This window comes from Anopheles aquasalis, chromosome 3, assembly GCF_943734665.1.
Source record: "Anopheles aquasalis chromosome 3, idAnoAquaMG_Q_19, whole genome shotgun sequence".
NCBI lineage: Eukaryota > Metazoa > Arthropoda > Insecta > Diptera > Culicidae > Anopheles > Anopheles aquasalis.
Window position 1 is genome coordinate 61,088,549 of NC_064878.1, and position 15,000 is coordinate 61,103,548.

General features: G+C 49.6%; 1 protein-coding gene across 12 annotated transcripts in view; it reads left to right on the top strand.

Annotated features, from left to right (window-relative positions):
- Nucleotides 1-15,000, top strand: part of LOC126575703 (diuretic hormone receptor) — a 76,599-nt gene that overhangs the window by 3,392 nt on the left and 58,207 nt on the right. For 5 of the 12 annotated variants that reach the window (XR_007608273.1, XR_007608275.1, XR_007608274.1 and 2 more), the window contains exons 2-7: nucleotides 6,069-6,666; nucleotides 10,941-11,139; nucleotides 11,257-11,368; nucleotides 11,527-11,620; nucleotides 13,469-13,549; nucleotides 14,853-14,938. Coding sequence is in view for 9 of the 12 variants with exons in the window: in XM_050236530.1 (XP_050092487.1) it covers nucleotides 6,339-6,666; nucleotides 10,941-11,139; nucleotides 11,257-11,368; nucleotides 11,527-11,620; nucleotides 13,469-13,549; nucleotides 14,853-14,938 (900 nt within the window). In the remaining 3 variants the exon portion in view is untranslated. The remainder of the gene's footprint in view (nucleotides 1-6,068; nucleotides 6,667-10,940; nucleotides 11,140-11,256; nucleotides 11,369-11,526; nucleotides 11,621-13,468; nucleotides 13,550-14,852; nucleotides 14,939-15,000) is intronic. The other 7 variants (XM_050236525.1, XM_050236532.1, XM_050236528.1 and 4 more) reach the window with 4 other exon arrangements.

A 15,000-nucleotide genomic window follows, 5' to 3' on the forward strand; every position in this document is an offset into this window, starting at 1 on the left:
CAATACTCGAGCAAGATGCTTCGTAAAATATCTAGACCACTTGCCGGTTGTTACGGAATGGCCAATCAATGTGCTTTTCAAGGTCCTCTTAGCTGCTGTTTACGCAGAAGGTATTAATTTAATCATCTCTCAAGCTGTGCTCCTGCTACTAGAACTGTGCTGTAGCGCAAAATTTGAATTCCGTTTGTGTTTTCCGTGCGATAAGATATTGCGCATCGTACACTACAGTCCCAAGGACCATAGGAAGAACAAAGAAACCCCCCCCCCCCCCCCCCGCTGAACGGGCGTTCACTTGCACTGCGGTATTTTTGGTACATAATTCAAGGCAAGTGGGCTATAAGCTATTTAGATGCTGTTTCATTAAACTGCGCGGCCACAATAAAGCGCAAACCCATCCAAACGGTTATTAATTACAATCGAAACAGTAAAAAAAGCGATTGAAAAGTTATCGATTCATCGGATAATGCCGATTACAATGGAAAAACGAATGAATAAATGGTTCCTGTCCATCATAACCATGCCTTTGACGCGCGGCACACGCTAATTGTGATACCACCCTAACTGCCACATCACATCGCAGCTCGTTGTAATGAATCCGGGTTTCGCTCCGTTGCACTTAACTAGCCACAAATTAATGGTCTCGTTAAATCAATATTGCCTCCAATGAACACGGTCCGACCGGTGTCACTCATCATTTAGCACTCATCGATATGGACCAGTCCGGCCGGCTAGGGCACGCGAAATCGCGTGAGCAGAGCTGACGTGTAAACATGTTGGACGGGCTGGCCAATGCGTTGGCCACAATCCTACCACGCGCTTGTCTGTTAGTTGGCGCAACAGCAGCAGCATCGCCGGTCACAATTGGTCAAAATAGAGTAGTCCCTTTTCGCCTTGGGATTGCGTTCTGTCGAGTTGCTGTTTCGATGCTGTGGTCGTTGTTTGCGAAGCTGGTTGGCTGGCTCATCGAAAGGGATGCCGTGGTCCAGGTAACGGTCAGTGTCAGCCCAAGAAAGGGTACCAGCACTGGGCAACCTCTCAAACAAGAGATGGAAGATACAGACTTCTCTCTCGACAGTTTTCGAGTGTTATTCGTACATAACATTTTCCCCGACCGGTTTCCCGGACCAAACGGGGCCCGGAGAGGTTGTTGTTTACGCTGGAACATGGCTGGCCCCAATCAATGTGGTTTGCCGATTGACATGGACAAAAAACCGCATCACAGACATGTGTATGATCTCATCATCATGCGTGCGTGCGTGCGTTTCGGTCTCGGCTTTAGAGAGACAAACTCTCGATGGACTCGATTGCAATTTTATCCGTCAAAACGAACGGCCATCGTTCGGTGTTGGTCTAGGAAGTTGCGTGCGATGACCCAACAGACAAAGTTGCTTCATTTGCTAATATGCAAAACGAAACGCATCATGACATGTGAATGCTTTAATATCACGTCACCGCAGAATACGCAGCTTTTTAAAGGTGGAAAAGGCATGCAAACGATTGCGTTTGCGTTGGTGTATCGTTTTCAGATTCGAGGAACGGTGCCAGCAAAACACCAGTAACGTTGACAGTAGCGGGCGGCACGTGGATTTCAAGCATAACGCGATTGTCTTCGGTAACCGTGGGTCCTTCCAATCGTGTTGCTACTGCTTTTCACTTTCCACGAAACGATGCTGAGCCTCCGCCGGGCACAGATCTCCTGAGGCATTCCCTTTTTTACTCGGCTTCGTTTCTCTTACTTTTTCCCTCTCTTTCACCAAATGGACAGCCGGTTTTGTGTGTATTTTTCTGCAAATTCTGTTCCAGTCCTTTTCAGCACCGAAGGTCGCTGATATGCAACGTATTCCGCCGTTCGGTTGCTATGAATTTGAAGCAAGTGAAAATGATGTCTCTAAGCTTACTGTGCTGTGCCGAAGCACAGAAAAGGTGAAGGTCGCATTACGTAGTAGGCACACATTCCGGCAAGTCTTATCTGCCCACACCCGCTTCTGGACATCGCCATCGCCCTCGTCGTTCTAATGCCCAAATATGCCAACCCCGGGAGGCCCGGTCTCTCGGAGAATAATCTAGGACCCGTGGATTGTGTTTAACAAGTTCCATCTGCTCGTTACGGTGCAGACCGGAACGCTACCGGGAACGCCCTGGTACAGACAGTACAAACAAGGTCGAATGCGTGCTCACGGACAACAAAAAAAAAAGAGACCCCGGACGACGGTTCCGTTGCTTTAATGCTTTAATTCTATCTATTTTTTTTTTTTCATACGGTGAGCACATTCGGAACCTGAGGTTGAGGGAATGTGTGCTGACATGACTTTGCAGATGTGCTTTACGATAACAGAACGCGCCATCGCGATGATAAAGTACGATTGTGATGATTGCAAACATAATACCGCCAGCGTGCGGTCCGTTTGGATTACGAACGAACTACTTCTTAGCTTTCATTCCCGGCCAGTTTTCCATCGCAATTTGCTTCGAGAACAATCTCGTTCGATTGTGAATTGATTTCCATATTCCGTGGCAAAGTGAGGCTCATGCTACCTTGTTCGATACGGAGCAGAGAAGGAACAGCATCGTTCCGTATTGTTATTGACCTCCACGCATCGCCTGCTTTCAAGGGGATGTTACGTTGAAGTGTTCTACTCGACCCTGAAACGTTGAAAGGTTTCTAATACTCCTCCTCGACGTGGGAGGAGGGAGAATTGCATAACGAGCTCGATAAATCTCGCTTTGATCTCACACTCTCACTTCCGTTCCGTTCCGTTCCGTTCTTGGCCGAACGAGTGCTCGTGATTCCGTTCGATCGTTGCAATCGGTTCCGGGACATCATCGAGATTGGGAACATGGCTCCCACGTGCACGTGCGGTCTCTTCAGCCCGGTGTCCAGGTCAGTCAGGACCACGGGCTAGTATCTTCTCCTCCTCCCAAACAGTTATGATCTGTGCTGGTTCTGTGAACTCTGCCATTTTTCGCCACTGGGTTGGAGAACCGGATGATGGCAAATTGGTCCGGAACCCGAAATATGGACGCAAACAGGGCGCACAGACGACAAGGACAGAAACAACAATCGAAAGCAACGGCCACAGAGAGTGGTGACATCCGTAGTGGCCGACGGCAACTGCACCGACCACCACGCGGCATTTTCCAATGTCCTCTTCCGGCGCGAAACATAGCATCGGTCTCGTCGTTGGTTGTTATTGTTTGTCCTTTTTCATTATGACGGCATGTTTTTTTATGATGCCACCGAAGCCTGCTACGGAGGAATGGGTGGCCATTGCGAATTCCGCCGAGCACACGGCACGCATCCGAACCGGAAAACAGGAATTATGGTTTCGTCCAAAACCCCGGGGGGGGGGGGGGGGGGGGAAGTGGGTTTTTTGGGGGGAGCCTTTTTCTGTTCTGTTTTCGTCCCGTTCCGTTTCGTGTTGTCGCAACCGTTGTTTTCCAACCTTTTCACACAATAACATTATTTCTGGACCGTGGCCGTGGTCAGAATCTAGGCCTTTCAGGACGCTAGCCGTGGCCACGGTCGTGTAGGCGTGGGTAAACAAACATATTTATGATATTTCTGCCGATCCTGCACCACAAACCAATGTGGTGCTTCCGGTGGCACTACAATCGTGTTCGCTAGTTTGCTTGGGGCCTGGAGCTTGTTAAGACTTGTTGGTTAACCTGGAGCGAGAGAGAGATAGAGAACGCTACAGCATAAGCCAACTCATCAACTGCGGGCAGACGCAAAAGTTAACGTTAATTCATCGTTAAAGGAAAGGTGAGATCAACGCAAACCAGGGACCGGACATGATGAAAAGCTAATTTTCAACGGCGTCCTACCATCGCCGCCCCCTGAAAGGATGCTGAAAGGATCTTAGTCCAGACTAACACCCTTTTTCGGAGCAACCATTTAATCGAAAGAGGGCCCGGAAACCACCGGATACCGGTTTGACTCTGTTTCTGGAAGATTCTATTTGACCCAAAATTTACCCAAAACTTTCACTACCCCCTAGTAACCTTCCTACAGACCCATGACCCCTCGAACACGAGGAAGAGTAAAACGAGGAGGATCCCCGTGCCGATGCTGAGCTGACCTTTTGCTAAAGTTGCTTTTTGACTCTGCGTTCCAGGCGATGCCGAAGAATTGAAAATTCAGCATCATCGACTCCATTATCAGTTCGCGGCGCACTGTCAGTCCTCACCCTGGAATGGAAATGTGTGGCATCATGCTTGTGCGGATTGAGTGATAGCCGCCCGCCGATTCGCGAAATGAATCAGTATTGGCATCCTCGAACGGAGATAATGACATCTGGCATCGTGAGGCTATAAATCTTAACGAGAGCGTTCGAAAGATGATATACCATATCGGTTCGGTCGTTCGTTCGTTCTCGGGCACACCAGCAACGAGCAACTCAAGCATCTTTCCCCTGGGGGACAGAAGGTGTGCTCCATATTTATGCAATAAAAATTAGCATAACGGCAGTTCGTGGAACGCGCGGGCCTCGCAGGACGAAGGACAGGCGTCCCAGCAAAAAGCTTTTGCTCTAACCGCGGTGCGTACCGGTGAAGAGCTCGCTCTCTCTCGCCTCTCTCTAGCTTTCAAGTCTTTCCCAGCACTTTGCGGTGCCAAAAACCTTTCTGCGAATGATGGAAGGTGATGAGAGGGACGGTGATGAGCGGGAAAGGTGATGTGGGATTTGTTTCACACGAATTCTGTACGCACACGTGCCTCGTGGTGGTGGAGAATTCAAACAACCTTTCACCATCGAGCAGCAGCAATGTGTTGCCGGTTACCGGTCCCAGATGGAAATTCATTCGCTCGTCGTCGTCGTCGGGCACCATTTGTGGGCAGAAAATAAAATACCAAATCATTAAACCCCTCCTCACGTGTTCTCTCTCACTTCTCTCGTTTGGTTCACCAATGTTCCCTCGGGTGCACGCAATCATTTTCACCCAGGGAAAACTCTTTTTTTCCCCCGGGGTGGGGGTTTCGCGATGCCGCACAACGAAAAACGAGCGAGCGAGCGAGCGATCGATCGTCGCTTGCTTTTTTGTGTTTCTATTTTTCTTTTTTTTTTCGTTAAACGCTTTCACCGCTTAATTTGTGCGCGAGATCGGAATTTAATACCTCGATACACAGGCACACCGGTTTCCGGTTGCTCTCCAATCCATCCTTGTCCTGCCTTGCGGTGACAGATAGGCGGCGTTTCGCGTGATGTCAAAAAACCAGCTTCGCACCGGTCGAAGCACCGACCACCCAGCACCAGCCAGGATGCTTTGCGACCGTTCAACCGTCGGACCATAACCGAAACCGAAACCAAAACCGGACCAAGGACCGTTCATCTGTATGTGTAGTGCGTGTCTTTTGTGGGTGTACGGGTGTAAGAGATATCACCACGCCAAACATCGACGACGACGACGACAGCGATGACGACAGCCGGTGGCGGTTGGTGATGCGACGGCAAAGACGACGACGAAGACGATGGCAAACGGTATCGCGCGTTGGCAAGCAACCAAGAGCAGCAACCGGGGAGAGGGCAGGCCAGGCCAGGGCTGGCATGGGCAGCAGATTGGAGCAGCTTACCGGTGACGGTGGTCGCAGCATCGAAATCAGTTTCCCTCGGAACGGTATCGCGTTTGGTCGCATTTTCGCCAACGCCAACGCCAACTCTTCGCTTCGCTTTCGCCATTCGAGGCGTTCGCGTTCGACAGAAAACATCGATGTCGCTTTGCTGCAGCCAGTGAGTGAGTGATTGGTTGGTTGGGTTAGTTGAAAACAGGAGCCTGGAACCGGTAGACCGCCGGCGGCTTCCGTGTGGTGCCAGAAGTGCAACAGGGAGTGATTTCAATTTATGTGTGTTGCGTGTTGTTGGTGAAGAGAGGGGAACGGCGGGGCCAATTTATCACTTCTGGTTCGTGTTCCTGTGTCTTTCAATTTGGTGCCAATATTTGTCAGTGAATTCATCCGAAAAATGGTGATTGATTGAGCCGATACTGGATGACAAACTAGGCATTTAACACAATATTGTCTCTCGTTTTTTTGCTCCTTTTGTGGTTATTTGTTAAAAATGCGCGTCGAGTAGTGTTCTACTTGTTGTAGCTGCAAAAGTGCCTCATCATTAACGAGGAGTGAAGTGGTTAGTGAGTTTTAAATTCAACTCAAGGCGACAGCGTGTGGGATGTCCGTACATCTCTGATCAGTCAGTAACCCAGAGGGTCAGTGATCAGTGTGGGTGTTTGGAAATGTATCATCGGTTGCTGCGGCTACTGCTCCGTGTGCTGTACCGCCAGTGGGAATGTGACGAGCAGCGAGACGATACCGATCAGTGATCTGTGCAACGAGAACAATTGCGATGAACGAATCGATGGCTCCTGTCAACGAGAGTGCACTGGCCACCGCGACGGTGGGAGATGGGCCAGAAAATGCCACCCAGATTGTTGCCGGTGGTACGACGGTGAGCCTGCTCGAGGCACTGGATGGTGTGGCATCGCTTTCCCTCAACATGAGCACCGCCGAACGGTGCCGATTGCAGCAACAGCTCGAAGAAGAACTCCCGGCCCCCGATGGTGATTGTCCAACGTTCTTCGATCTCGTGTCCTGCTGGCCCCGAACACCACCCGGTACACTGGCCGTTTTGCCGTGTTTTTCCGAATTCAAGGGCGTCCAGTATGATACCTCACGTAAGTAATGGGGTCTGGGAAAGGGTGGTGACCATTAAATATTAGATTCTTAATTACTAAACCCGTCGGCGAGGGCGTGAAGTGATGATTTGCTGTTGGGTAAACCGTGTTGATCTTTTTCGAATGTTTTATTTATTTGAATTTCGCCAGGTTGTGCGCGTGTGTGCTCGCGCTTGTGTCAGTGTGGTTGTTGACTTAAGGAATTAAATTTTCGGAACATAAATAACCGCGTAGACCGGTCTGCATCCGACAGCCAATCTTCTCCATCCAATCACTTTCTGCGGTTTGGGACGGTACGCGGAGAATGGTGTTTAAATCCCGATCGTGCTGGTGCTGGTGGTGCTTGTCAGCGAACATTCCATCGCATCGCCTGCTAAGGGAGATTTGGCTTCAAATGAAATTATGGCTCCATCCAAATCCATCCTTTGCCGGAGCGCTTGGTGCAACCTTCGCGAAAGGTTTTTTGCTGGTTTACCGGAATGGGAATCGCGAAGGAACGGAATGAAGCGATTTGCGTGCAGACGAAGGCCCACCTTTAGTATGTATGCGACAGGTTAAGTGAAATTTATTTTTCACGAGCTTATCTTTAGCCTTTTGCGTGGGCGCTACCCGGTGTGGTGAACCGGTAACGAGAAACTGACGCGCCGGGTTTGGTTAAGATGGAAAAATCGCACTCGTGTTGCCGAATTTAGCCCTTGAACGCCCTTGGGAGCGTGGAAACGAGAAGTTAGACCCCACGAGAGGTCCTCTAAACGAGAAGACAGAAAAGAAGAGAACCAGAACCGTGTCTTTTCGTGGAATCCAGGTGATGGTGATACACGCTATCGTTTGCATCGTGGCAGCCAACAAGGCACGGCAGAGCAGAGGTAGAGGATTTACGATCAAAACGCTTATCAGAGAGATCGCTCGACCGAAACTGCATCTCGCGTGCGCACGGCTGATGGAGGCGCCTGGTACCTGTCATTTTTTAGCGTTTTTTGCTTAAACACGCGTTTTTTTATTTTTTAAATCGCGTACACCGTGTTGTACATCTTCGTCTTTATTGTTGACCGTGGCTACCTTGAGCTCAAGACACTGGACACCTCTGGCAGGAAACCAATTCATGTTGACCATAAATCACTCCGCAACGCCACTGTGGACCAGAGCCCAGCTGTACTCACTCCAGTCTCGTTATCTTGCACTCGAGCTCTCGGGCTCTCTTTCTCTCCTTTGTGCGCTCTCTAACGCACGCCACGGCTCCCAAGGTTAAGCGGAACGATCTTAAAGGAAAAGATTAAGCGTCACCGACTGACTACGAAAGATCATCAGCTGCTGCAGCTGTACATTAAGTTAATAAGGTTTACTCGGTAGAAACAGGAACAGAGGGTTGAACGTCGAGCAACTCACTGCGCCCGGAGCGTCCAAAACCTCGTTCCAGCACCGGTCGCCTCGACCTTTGCATGCTTTCCTGCTCCTGCTTGTCGTCACGGTGTGTTTTCCCATTTTTCCATTGTTTGCATTAACTTGCTCGGTAGTCGGTGGAGCGGCCGCCGGTAGGACGACAACGAACCGGAGCATAATTGTGCAACATCCCCCTTCTCCCCGCAACAACTCGTTGAATAGGTTGCCTTTTTATGCTGCGATACCAAAGCAGCTGCTATCTGTCAGTTTGAAGCGCACACAGCGCGCACAAAACACCAAGCCACCCACCAGTTTTGTGGCCAAACATTATCTCGCGAGCGATAAAGCAAATATGAAACAAACAGCGGAACGGAATGCTGCTGGTCCAAAGCCGAGATGGTGGTGTGCTGGTGTGCGCGGATGGAGCTCTTTATCAAACCGTACCGTCAGATATGGACGCTATGACTCCAGTAAACCGCCGGTTGCTTTGATCTATGTGAGACTAGATTTCTCCGACCAGACTGTGCAATGGTGCTGGTGCGATGGTGCAGCCTCACGATTCCATCGAGCATTCCGGGGGCATTTCGCTGCTCCATCACCAGAAATTGTATTACCTCGGGTCACCCCCACATTCTTCGCTCTCTCCGCTAGCACATTATTTCCATAAACGAGGGGTTGGGAGCCGACTCCGTGCAGCATCACAAGGCCCTTCACTTTTGAAGAACATCCCAGTGTTTGGAGTGTTTTTCACCATTTGGCCGCTGGCTGGCGCCCGTAAAATGGTTGTTCCCTCCACCACCGGTGGCCGTTCGGAACGAACAGTCGCAGGGAGGAGTCCTCACAAAAATGCTTCACCATTTTCCTTCGCCAGTGTTCGTCGCATTAGGCGCCAGCTAGGGAGAGGCCAGTACGTGCTCTCACGATGAGCAGCACACCCCGAAGATGCCTGTTGCATGTTCGCTCGCTTGCTCGCGGGATCGGGAGCGCATTTTTTCGTCTTATCTTTTGTTGGCTTCCGTCAGTTCCTCCTCTCAAGGAACTTAAGACGGTTGCAGCTCGTTCGGTGAGCTGCTTTTGCTTTCAAAAAGGGAAAAGCACCTCGCCCCCCCCCCCCCCCCCCACGGAAGTAGCCTTTTGTTGTCGTTGGAGAGAGGAAGGAGACGAGAGCACGAGCGTGCCATCGGTTGCCTTTTTCTTCAGAGGATTATTAAAGCTCTGGTATCACCGACAAAAAGTGGCATCCGGGCGGAAGTTACAATTAAAGTCGAGCGCGCCGCCAACGCGCTTGTAGTGAAGTCATCCGAACAATGCTAATTAACTGCCACAAGGGGAAATTCGAGGAAGCACACTGGCAGTCAAGTGAGTTAGGCTAAGGTGCAGAAAATGTGGCCAATTGCTCTCGAGGTCCTTGCTTGCTGGCTTGCTGCTGCTGCCGGAAACAAGCCGGCCCGGTGCTTGCTGGCTTAGTCTCTGCTTTCTGTACCATTAGCATCATTCGGTGCCGTGTTCACAAAACCAGAGAGAGAGAGAGAAGAGAATGAGAAAGAAGAGATCACGGGCTGGCAGCTGACGGTTTAAGTGAAATTCTGTTTGTACGTGGATGATTAATTATTTAATGCACTTTTCCTCTCGCTTTTCTGTGTTTTGTGCCAGCCATTGACTCCCGTGTCCGTGTGTTGTTGTGCGTTTGTGTGTTGGCGGTCCACTTGGTGGTGGTGATGTTAAAGCTAGCTTGCTAGGCTGCCTTTTATACCTCTGCGCAGGGGCTTCGGCGATTTTGGATGATTTGAATAATGAATTCACTGTTGTTCGGCTGTTATAAAACCTTCACCGAAGCCAAAGCAGCCTCCTACGCGCCACCGAATGTAGGACTTTTTTGGCCTTCTCCGAATAATGCGAAGCCATCCCTCTTAGCCCTAGCGGTATTGCTAGAACCGGGCTAGCATAATTGACCGATGTTGCCAACGCTACGAAAACATAATGCAAAACCACTTGGGCGAGTCAGCGTTGGGGTTTTTAAACCAGTTTTGAGGATAGCCACTGGTATTCTTTTTACCGTAGGTACAAAGATGACTTTTTGAATCATTTTCTTACCAATCGTTTGGTATCGTTTCGGTTGAAATGTATCAAACAAGTTCCGATAAACATCCCGAGGGGTTCTCTGTAACATTTACAAAAGTTGCTTGCTGTTTAATGATGAATTTAGTAAACCTGCGTGGCGTGCTATTGATAGTGATGTTTTATCATTTGCCTCGCCGCGCCGACATGATAATGAGCCGGCAAAAATACTGTATTCCAATGATAGGGCCAGGGTAAACATTACCGAGCAAATATTAAACACAGCGGCCTGCAATATTCGTGGAATATCGTACCCATTACTGGCTCAATAACTTAACATTAATGAGGTGGCAGCGGTACGGTACCTCCGGCGAATCCCACGAGTCAACATGGCTGCTTCTATCGATTGATGTATCATCGGTCTGACAAACGGTCAGAGTAACCAATGGTCTGCTTTGTATGTTGACGGAATTAATTGAAGAGATCAGAGAAGCCATTGCTAGAAAGAAATGTTGAATCATTGCATGTTACGAGATTCAAAGGAAAGAAACAGGTTGAACTTCTTTGAACAGAAACCTTCGACGACTTCAAACATTAATTTGGGTCGCTAGAGTTCCTACAACAAGGTCCTGTTGTTTGTGATTCGAATGAATAGGCTCGCTGGCTCTAAAAGGTACCTATTGCGGTGAATTAAATAAAGATAACTGTAATATCAGTGGTTCTTCCTTCATTTAGTTAGGTTTTCGAAAAGTTAAAGTGAAATTGGTCGTACATCCATTCTAAATTCTGGTCAGTTGCATTATTCTCGCTTTCATTCTCTCTCCCTCTCTTGGCAGATAATGCAACCCGCTTCTGCAACGACGATGGTACGTGGGACAACTACACCGACTACGACAGCTGCCAGCACCTGGCCCCGGCATCGCCGGTGCCGGGCTTTGAACCGGGCATCGAGCTACCGACGCTGGTCTACTTCGTCGGCTACTCGATCAGCCTGGCCGCGCTCGTTCTCGCGGTCGTGGTGCTCGTCTACTTTAAGTAAGTGCGGCCGGGGGCACGGTCTAACCTCGTCGTCGTCGTCGCCGGTCGGCCAACATATCACCCCACCGGAAAAAGGCGGGGTGAGGCGCATCGTTATCGTTGTGATTAAAAAAGTAACCACTCCGCCCGCAGGGATCTCCGCTGTCTCCGGAACACCATCCACGTGAACCTCTTCCTCACCTACATCATGTCGTCGAGCCTCTGGATACTCATCCTCTCGCTGCAGGTACGTGGCCACATGGCCATGGGTTGCATGATTTCCCGGGGGAAATTCAATCGTACTCCGGCACTGCACCGAATCATTTCGATCTCCTCCACAATCCAATACTATTGCAAGCCGCGTGTGTGCAAGTCTTGGTCTAATGCTCGGGGATCACATTACAGATTACCGTCAAGCTGGAAGGGGCCGGATGCATCGTGCTCGTGACACTCTTCCACTACTTCAGTGCGACCAACTTCTTCTGGATGCTCGTTGAAGGTAGGTACGCCCACCAGGGCAGGGCAGGGCAGGGTGGTTCGATTTGCAAATGCCATCGAACCCGAAGCAACCCGAAATAGCGTCGATCGATCACTGGACCACCGGCAGTTCAGGCCGGTCTCGCCTGGTGCTCCACAGCGACAGCGCTCTGTCTTAACAGCTCGGTAAACAACTTAATTTTCCCCCCCAAACTTCCCGTCAATACATCAGAATATCTTGACGCCCGTTTGGGCGTGAAGGTAAACAAGTTCGGCGACCAAGTTTGCCTCCACCTCCCTGCCATGAAGTCGAAGGTATCTGGGTGTAAGTCAACCGTCAATGCCACCAAGTCCCGCTGTCGCTATCGCTATCAGCTGGCATATTGAAGAGCGACGTACGAGCGAACGAACGAGCGAACGATCGAACGAACTCCGGGTGTCAAAGTTTGCGGGAAAACGAGTCAATTTCGGCATGACAGAATGGCTGTTCGGTGATCCCGTTACCAGCGAACCGTGGCGCGTGTCACTGGACCGAATAGCGCGGGTGTCGTCGAGGGGGGGGTTGGTTGTTCGAGAAAACTTTAAAACCGCTTTGGCTGAGGAGACGGAGTTTTCCATGGGCGTTTGGGTGTGCGTTGGCGTGCAACCCGCTTGTTGTCGCAACAACCGAACAGAGAGAGAGAGAGAGAGAGAGAGAGAGAGAGGAATATGGCACTTGACTTGTAATGTAAAGTTCAAGTCTGGATGGCAACACAGCACCATCATTGGGATCCCTTTCCTTTACCGGTACTGGTCCGTTCTATTCCGTCGCTAAGTAGGGACGGAACCATTCCGGTGTTCCGGTGGCTGGTGGCTGGTAGCGCGCGACAACATCCTTAACAGCTTGTGCCCTCCATAATTGACTTTAATTGCTTTTCGATGTTTCGACCTCGCCGTTCGCCGAAGCTGCTGCAGAGATTTATGGTACGTGGTTATGTTACGGGGAACGATGATTATGATCCGATTAATTACCGAATCTCGTACAGCGCGAGGCACAGAAACTCCCGGTGCACAAAATGGCCCTCCGTGGAATCTGAAAGTGGAAAACCGTGCAAGCGCGGATACTAAAGCACATTTAATGGAAGGAGGGAAAGCACTTCTTTTTTATCATTTCACCAGCGAAGCGAACGGTGTGCTCAAGAGCGTAATGGGGATTTTGGTCTGGCCTTGCTTTCTAATTTCCACCATAAATCACCCCTCTCGTTCGCTCTCGGGAGTAGTTAACGAAAAGAGGAAGGGAGGAAATCGAAGAGAATGTCAGTCCGGACATGCTTCTCGGACTTCCGAGGGATTGTTGGATCATGGAAGACGATCCTCATAAATCCACGCGCACGAAGCGATGCCGTTCCGGATGCTGCTGCTGCATCACTATTCCGGACTCGAGCAGGTTGTGGATGGTCTTGCAACGTTGCATGGCCGATGGGCTGGCCCACTTAATTACCGCCACCCTGGAACTGGTTCACATTGTCTTATGCATAGTTAAAATGTCCATTAACTCATTACACGGACCCACGGAGCAGGCGGTGTCTTCCCTTGACTCTCCTACCCCTCGACACATACACCAATAATCGCCCAACCATGTAGCGTGTAATTAGTTTAAAACACCTGATTAATACTTGCGCCATCAATTAGGTACGTTCTCCGACTACCGTGGGCCTCGGCTCTCTAGTTCCCTTGGCAACGAATGTCCTTTCCAGCCACCACCAGCGCAACGGTGGTGCTTCCCTTTTTGGAAGCAGTAATTATCCCTTCGACAGTGGAGTAAGCGTTCGGAAATGGTTTAATCTCGCCGGCTCTTGTCCTTTTTTTTACTTTCCATACATTCCCGCAGGTCTCTATCTCTACATGCTGGTGGTGCAGACGTTCTCCGGGGATACGCTGCGCTTCCGGAAGTACGCCATCATCGGATGGGGTAAGTGGCGCTAGCCGTTATGGCACTTTCGTCGCGATTGGTTTCGTTCGTTTCGAAGTCGGGCAGTCGGGTAATCGGGTTGTTCCAAGTGGCGTTTAAAGAGAGAATGATGGAGATGGAGAGCATTTTTCGCGCTTTTCTTAGTGCAGTATATTTTATGCTGAGCAATTCAAGCGTTGATAATTAATCATAAATCTAGCACATAAAATCCAAAAACATCATTATAAGTCTCGTCAATTTAACTGAAAATTTTGGTCATCATTATAAGTCTCGTCAATTTAACTGAAAATTTTGGTCTTTTCATAAACTACTTTAGTTCAGATTAAAATTAAATTGTCATAAACAGTCATTTTTGAACAATTTGATTATTCTGTTTGTCAAAAAATGATCGATAAAATGATTAACACATTACCAACCAAAGTTTGTAGATTTATAGCAGAGGCGTCTGGGGAACAGATCGATATTGAATAGTGGAATTTATTTATTTGGTCATAGTATAGCCAAAGTATAGTATAGAATAATTACCAGGCTAAGCTCTAAAATGAAAAATCTCCAAGGAAACCATTTTGAAAAAGTCAACAAAGCAGCAGCTTACAACTGTTGGCCGGCTTAGCAGAGAGATTAATTACCTCGAGCATGTTACGCTGGTAAACCACCGATGTGCTCGTTCCTGCTCACTCCTGTCTAGTCCCTTCTTGAACACTGGTCACCGGCCGGCTTTCCCAGAACCCGAAGAGCAAGATACAATCACTCATGTAATCGAATGCGGGTTGAGGGCTGACAGGCCGACAAAAGCCCGCCAGCATGCTGAGGACGGACAGGGTGAGCCAGTGTCATCCGTTCGGTGCGGTTCAACATGTTCTGGCTTATCTTTTTAATTAAATCATCAACCACGCCATCTGGAACTGTCAGTAGCAGCAGCAGCAGCAGCCGGGAAGCTAATTGTTTGATCTTGCTGACCCCTTCCTGTCAGATGGTGAGGCAGCTGGCTGTGTGCAGTGAAGAGCAAAGATCAATTCTCGCAGCTGATACCTGGCCTGCTGCTGTTGCGGTGGTGGCGGTTTGAATGGATAATTTATGCAAGAACTTCCCCCCCCCCCCCCCCCCAGACTATGTCGTGTTGGCCATGTGCATTGATTCAACGGACGAACAATTTGAAACGGAATCTGGTTTTACACACCTTGGATTTGAGCAACACTTTGATGGCGCTTTCTAGAACCTCGCAATCGATTCCAGATGATCGCACTCGGCGCTTCCGGCGTTAATGTGCTTCTGTTTCCCTCCCTTTCTGGCCGCTTCACAGGAGGTCCATTATTATTTGTCGGCGCGTGGGCCATTGCCAAGCCATTCTTTCTCTCCTCGGACCCGGACCTGGATCATCCGAACAAGGTACGGTCGGGCCAATCGGTTGCACGTGCTCCCCAACTGGAGCCGAACCCGCTTTAACGCTT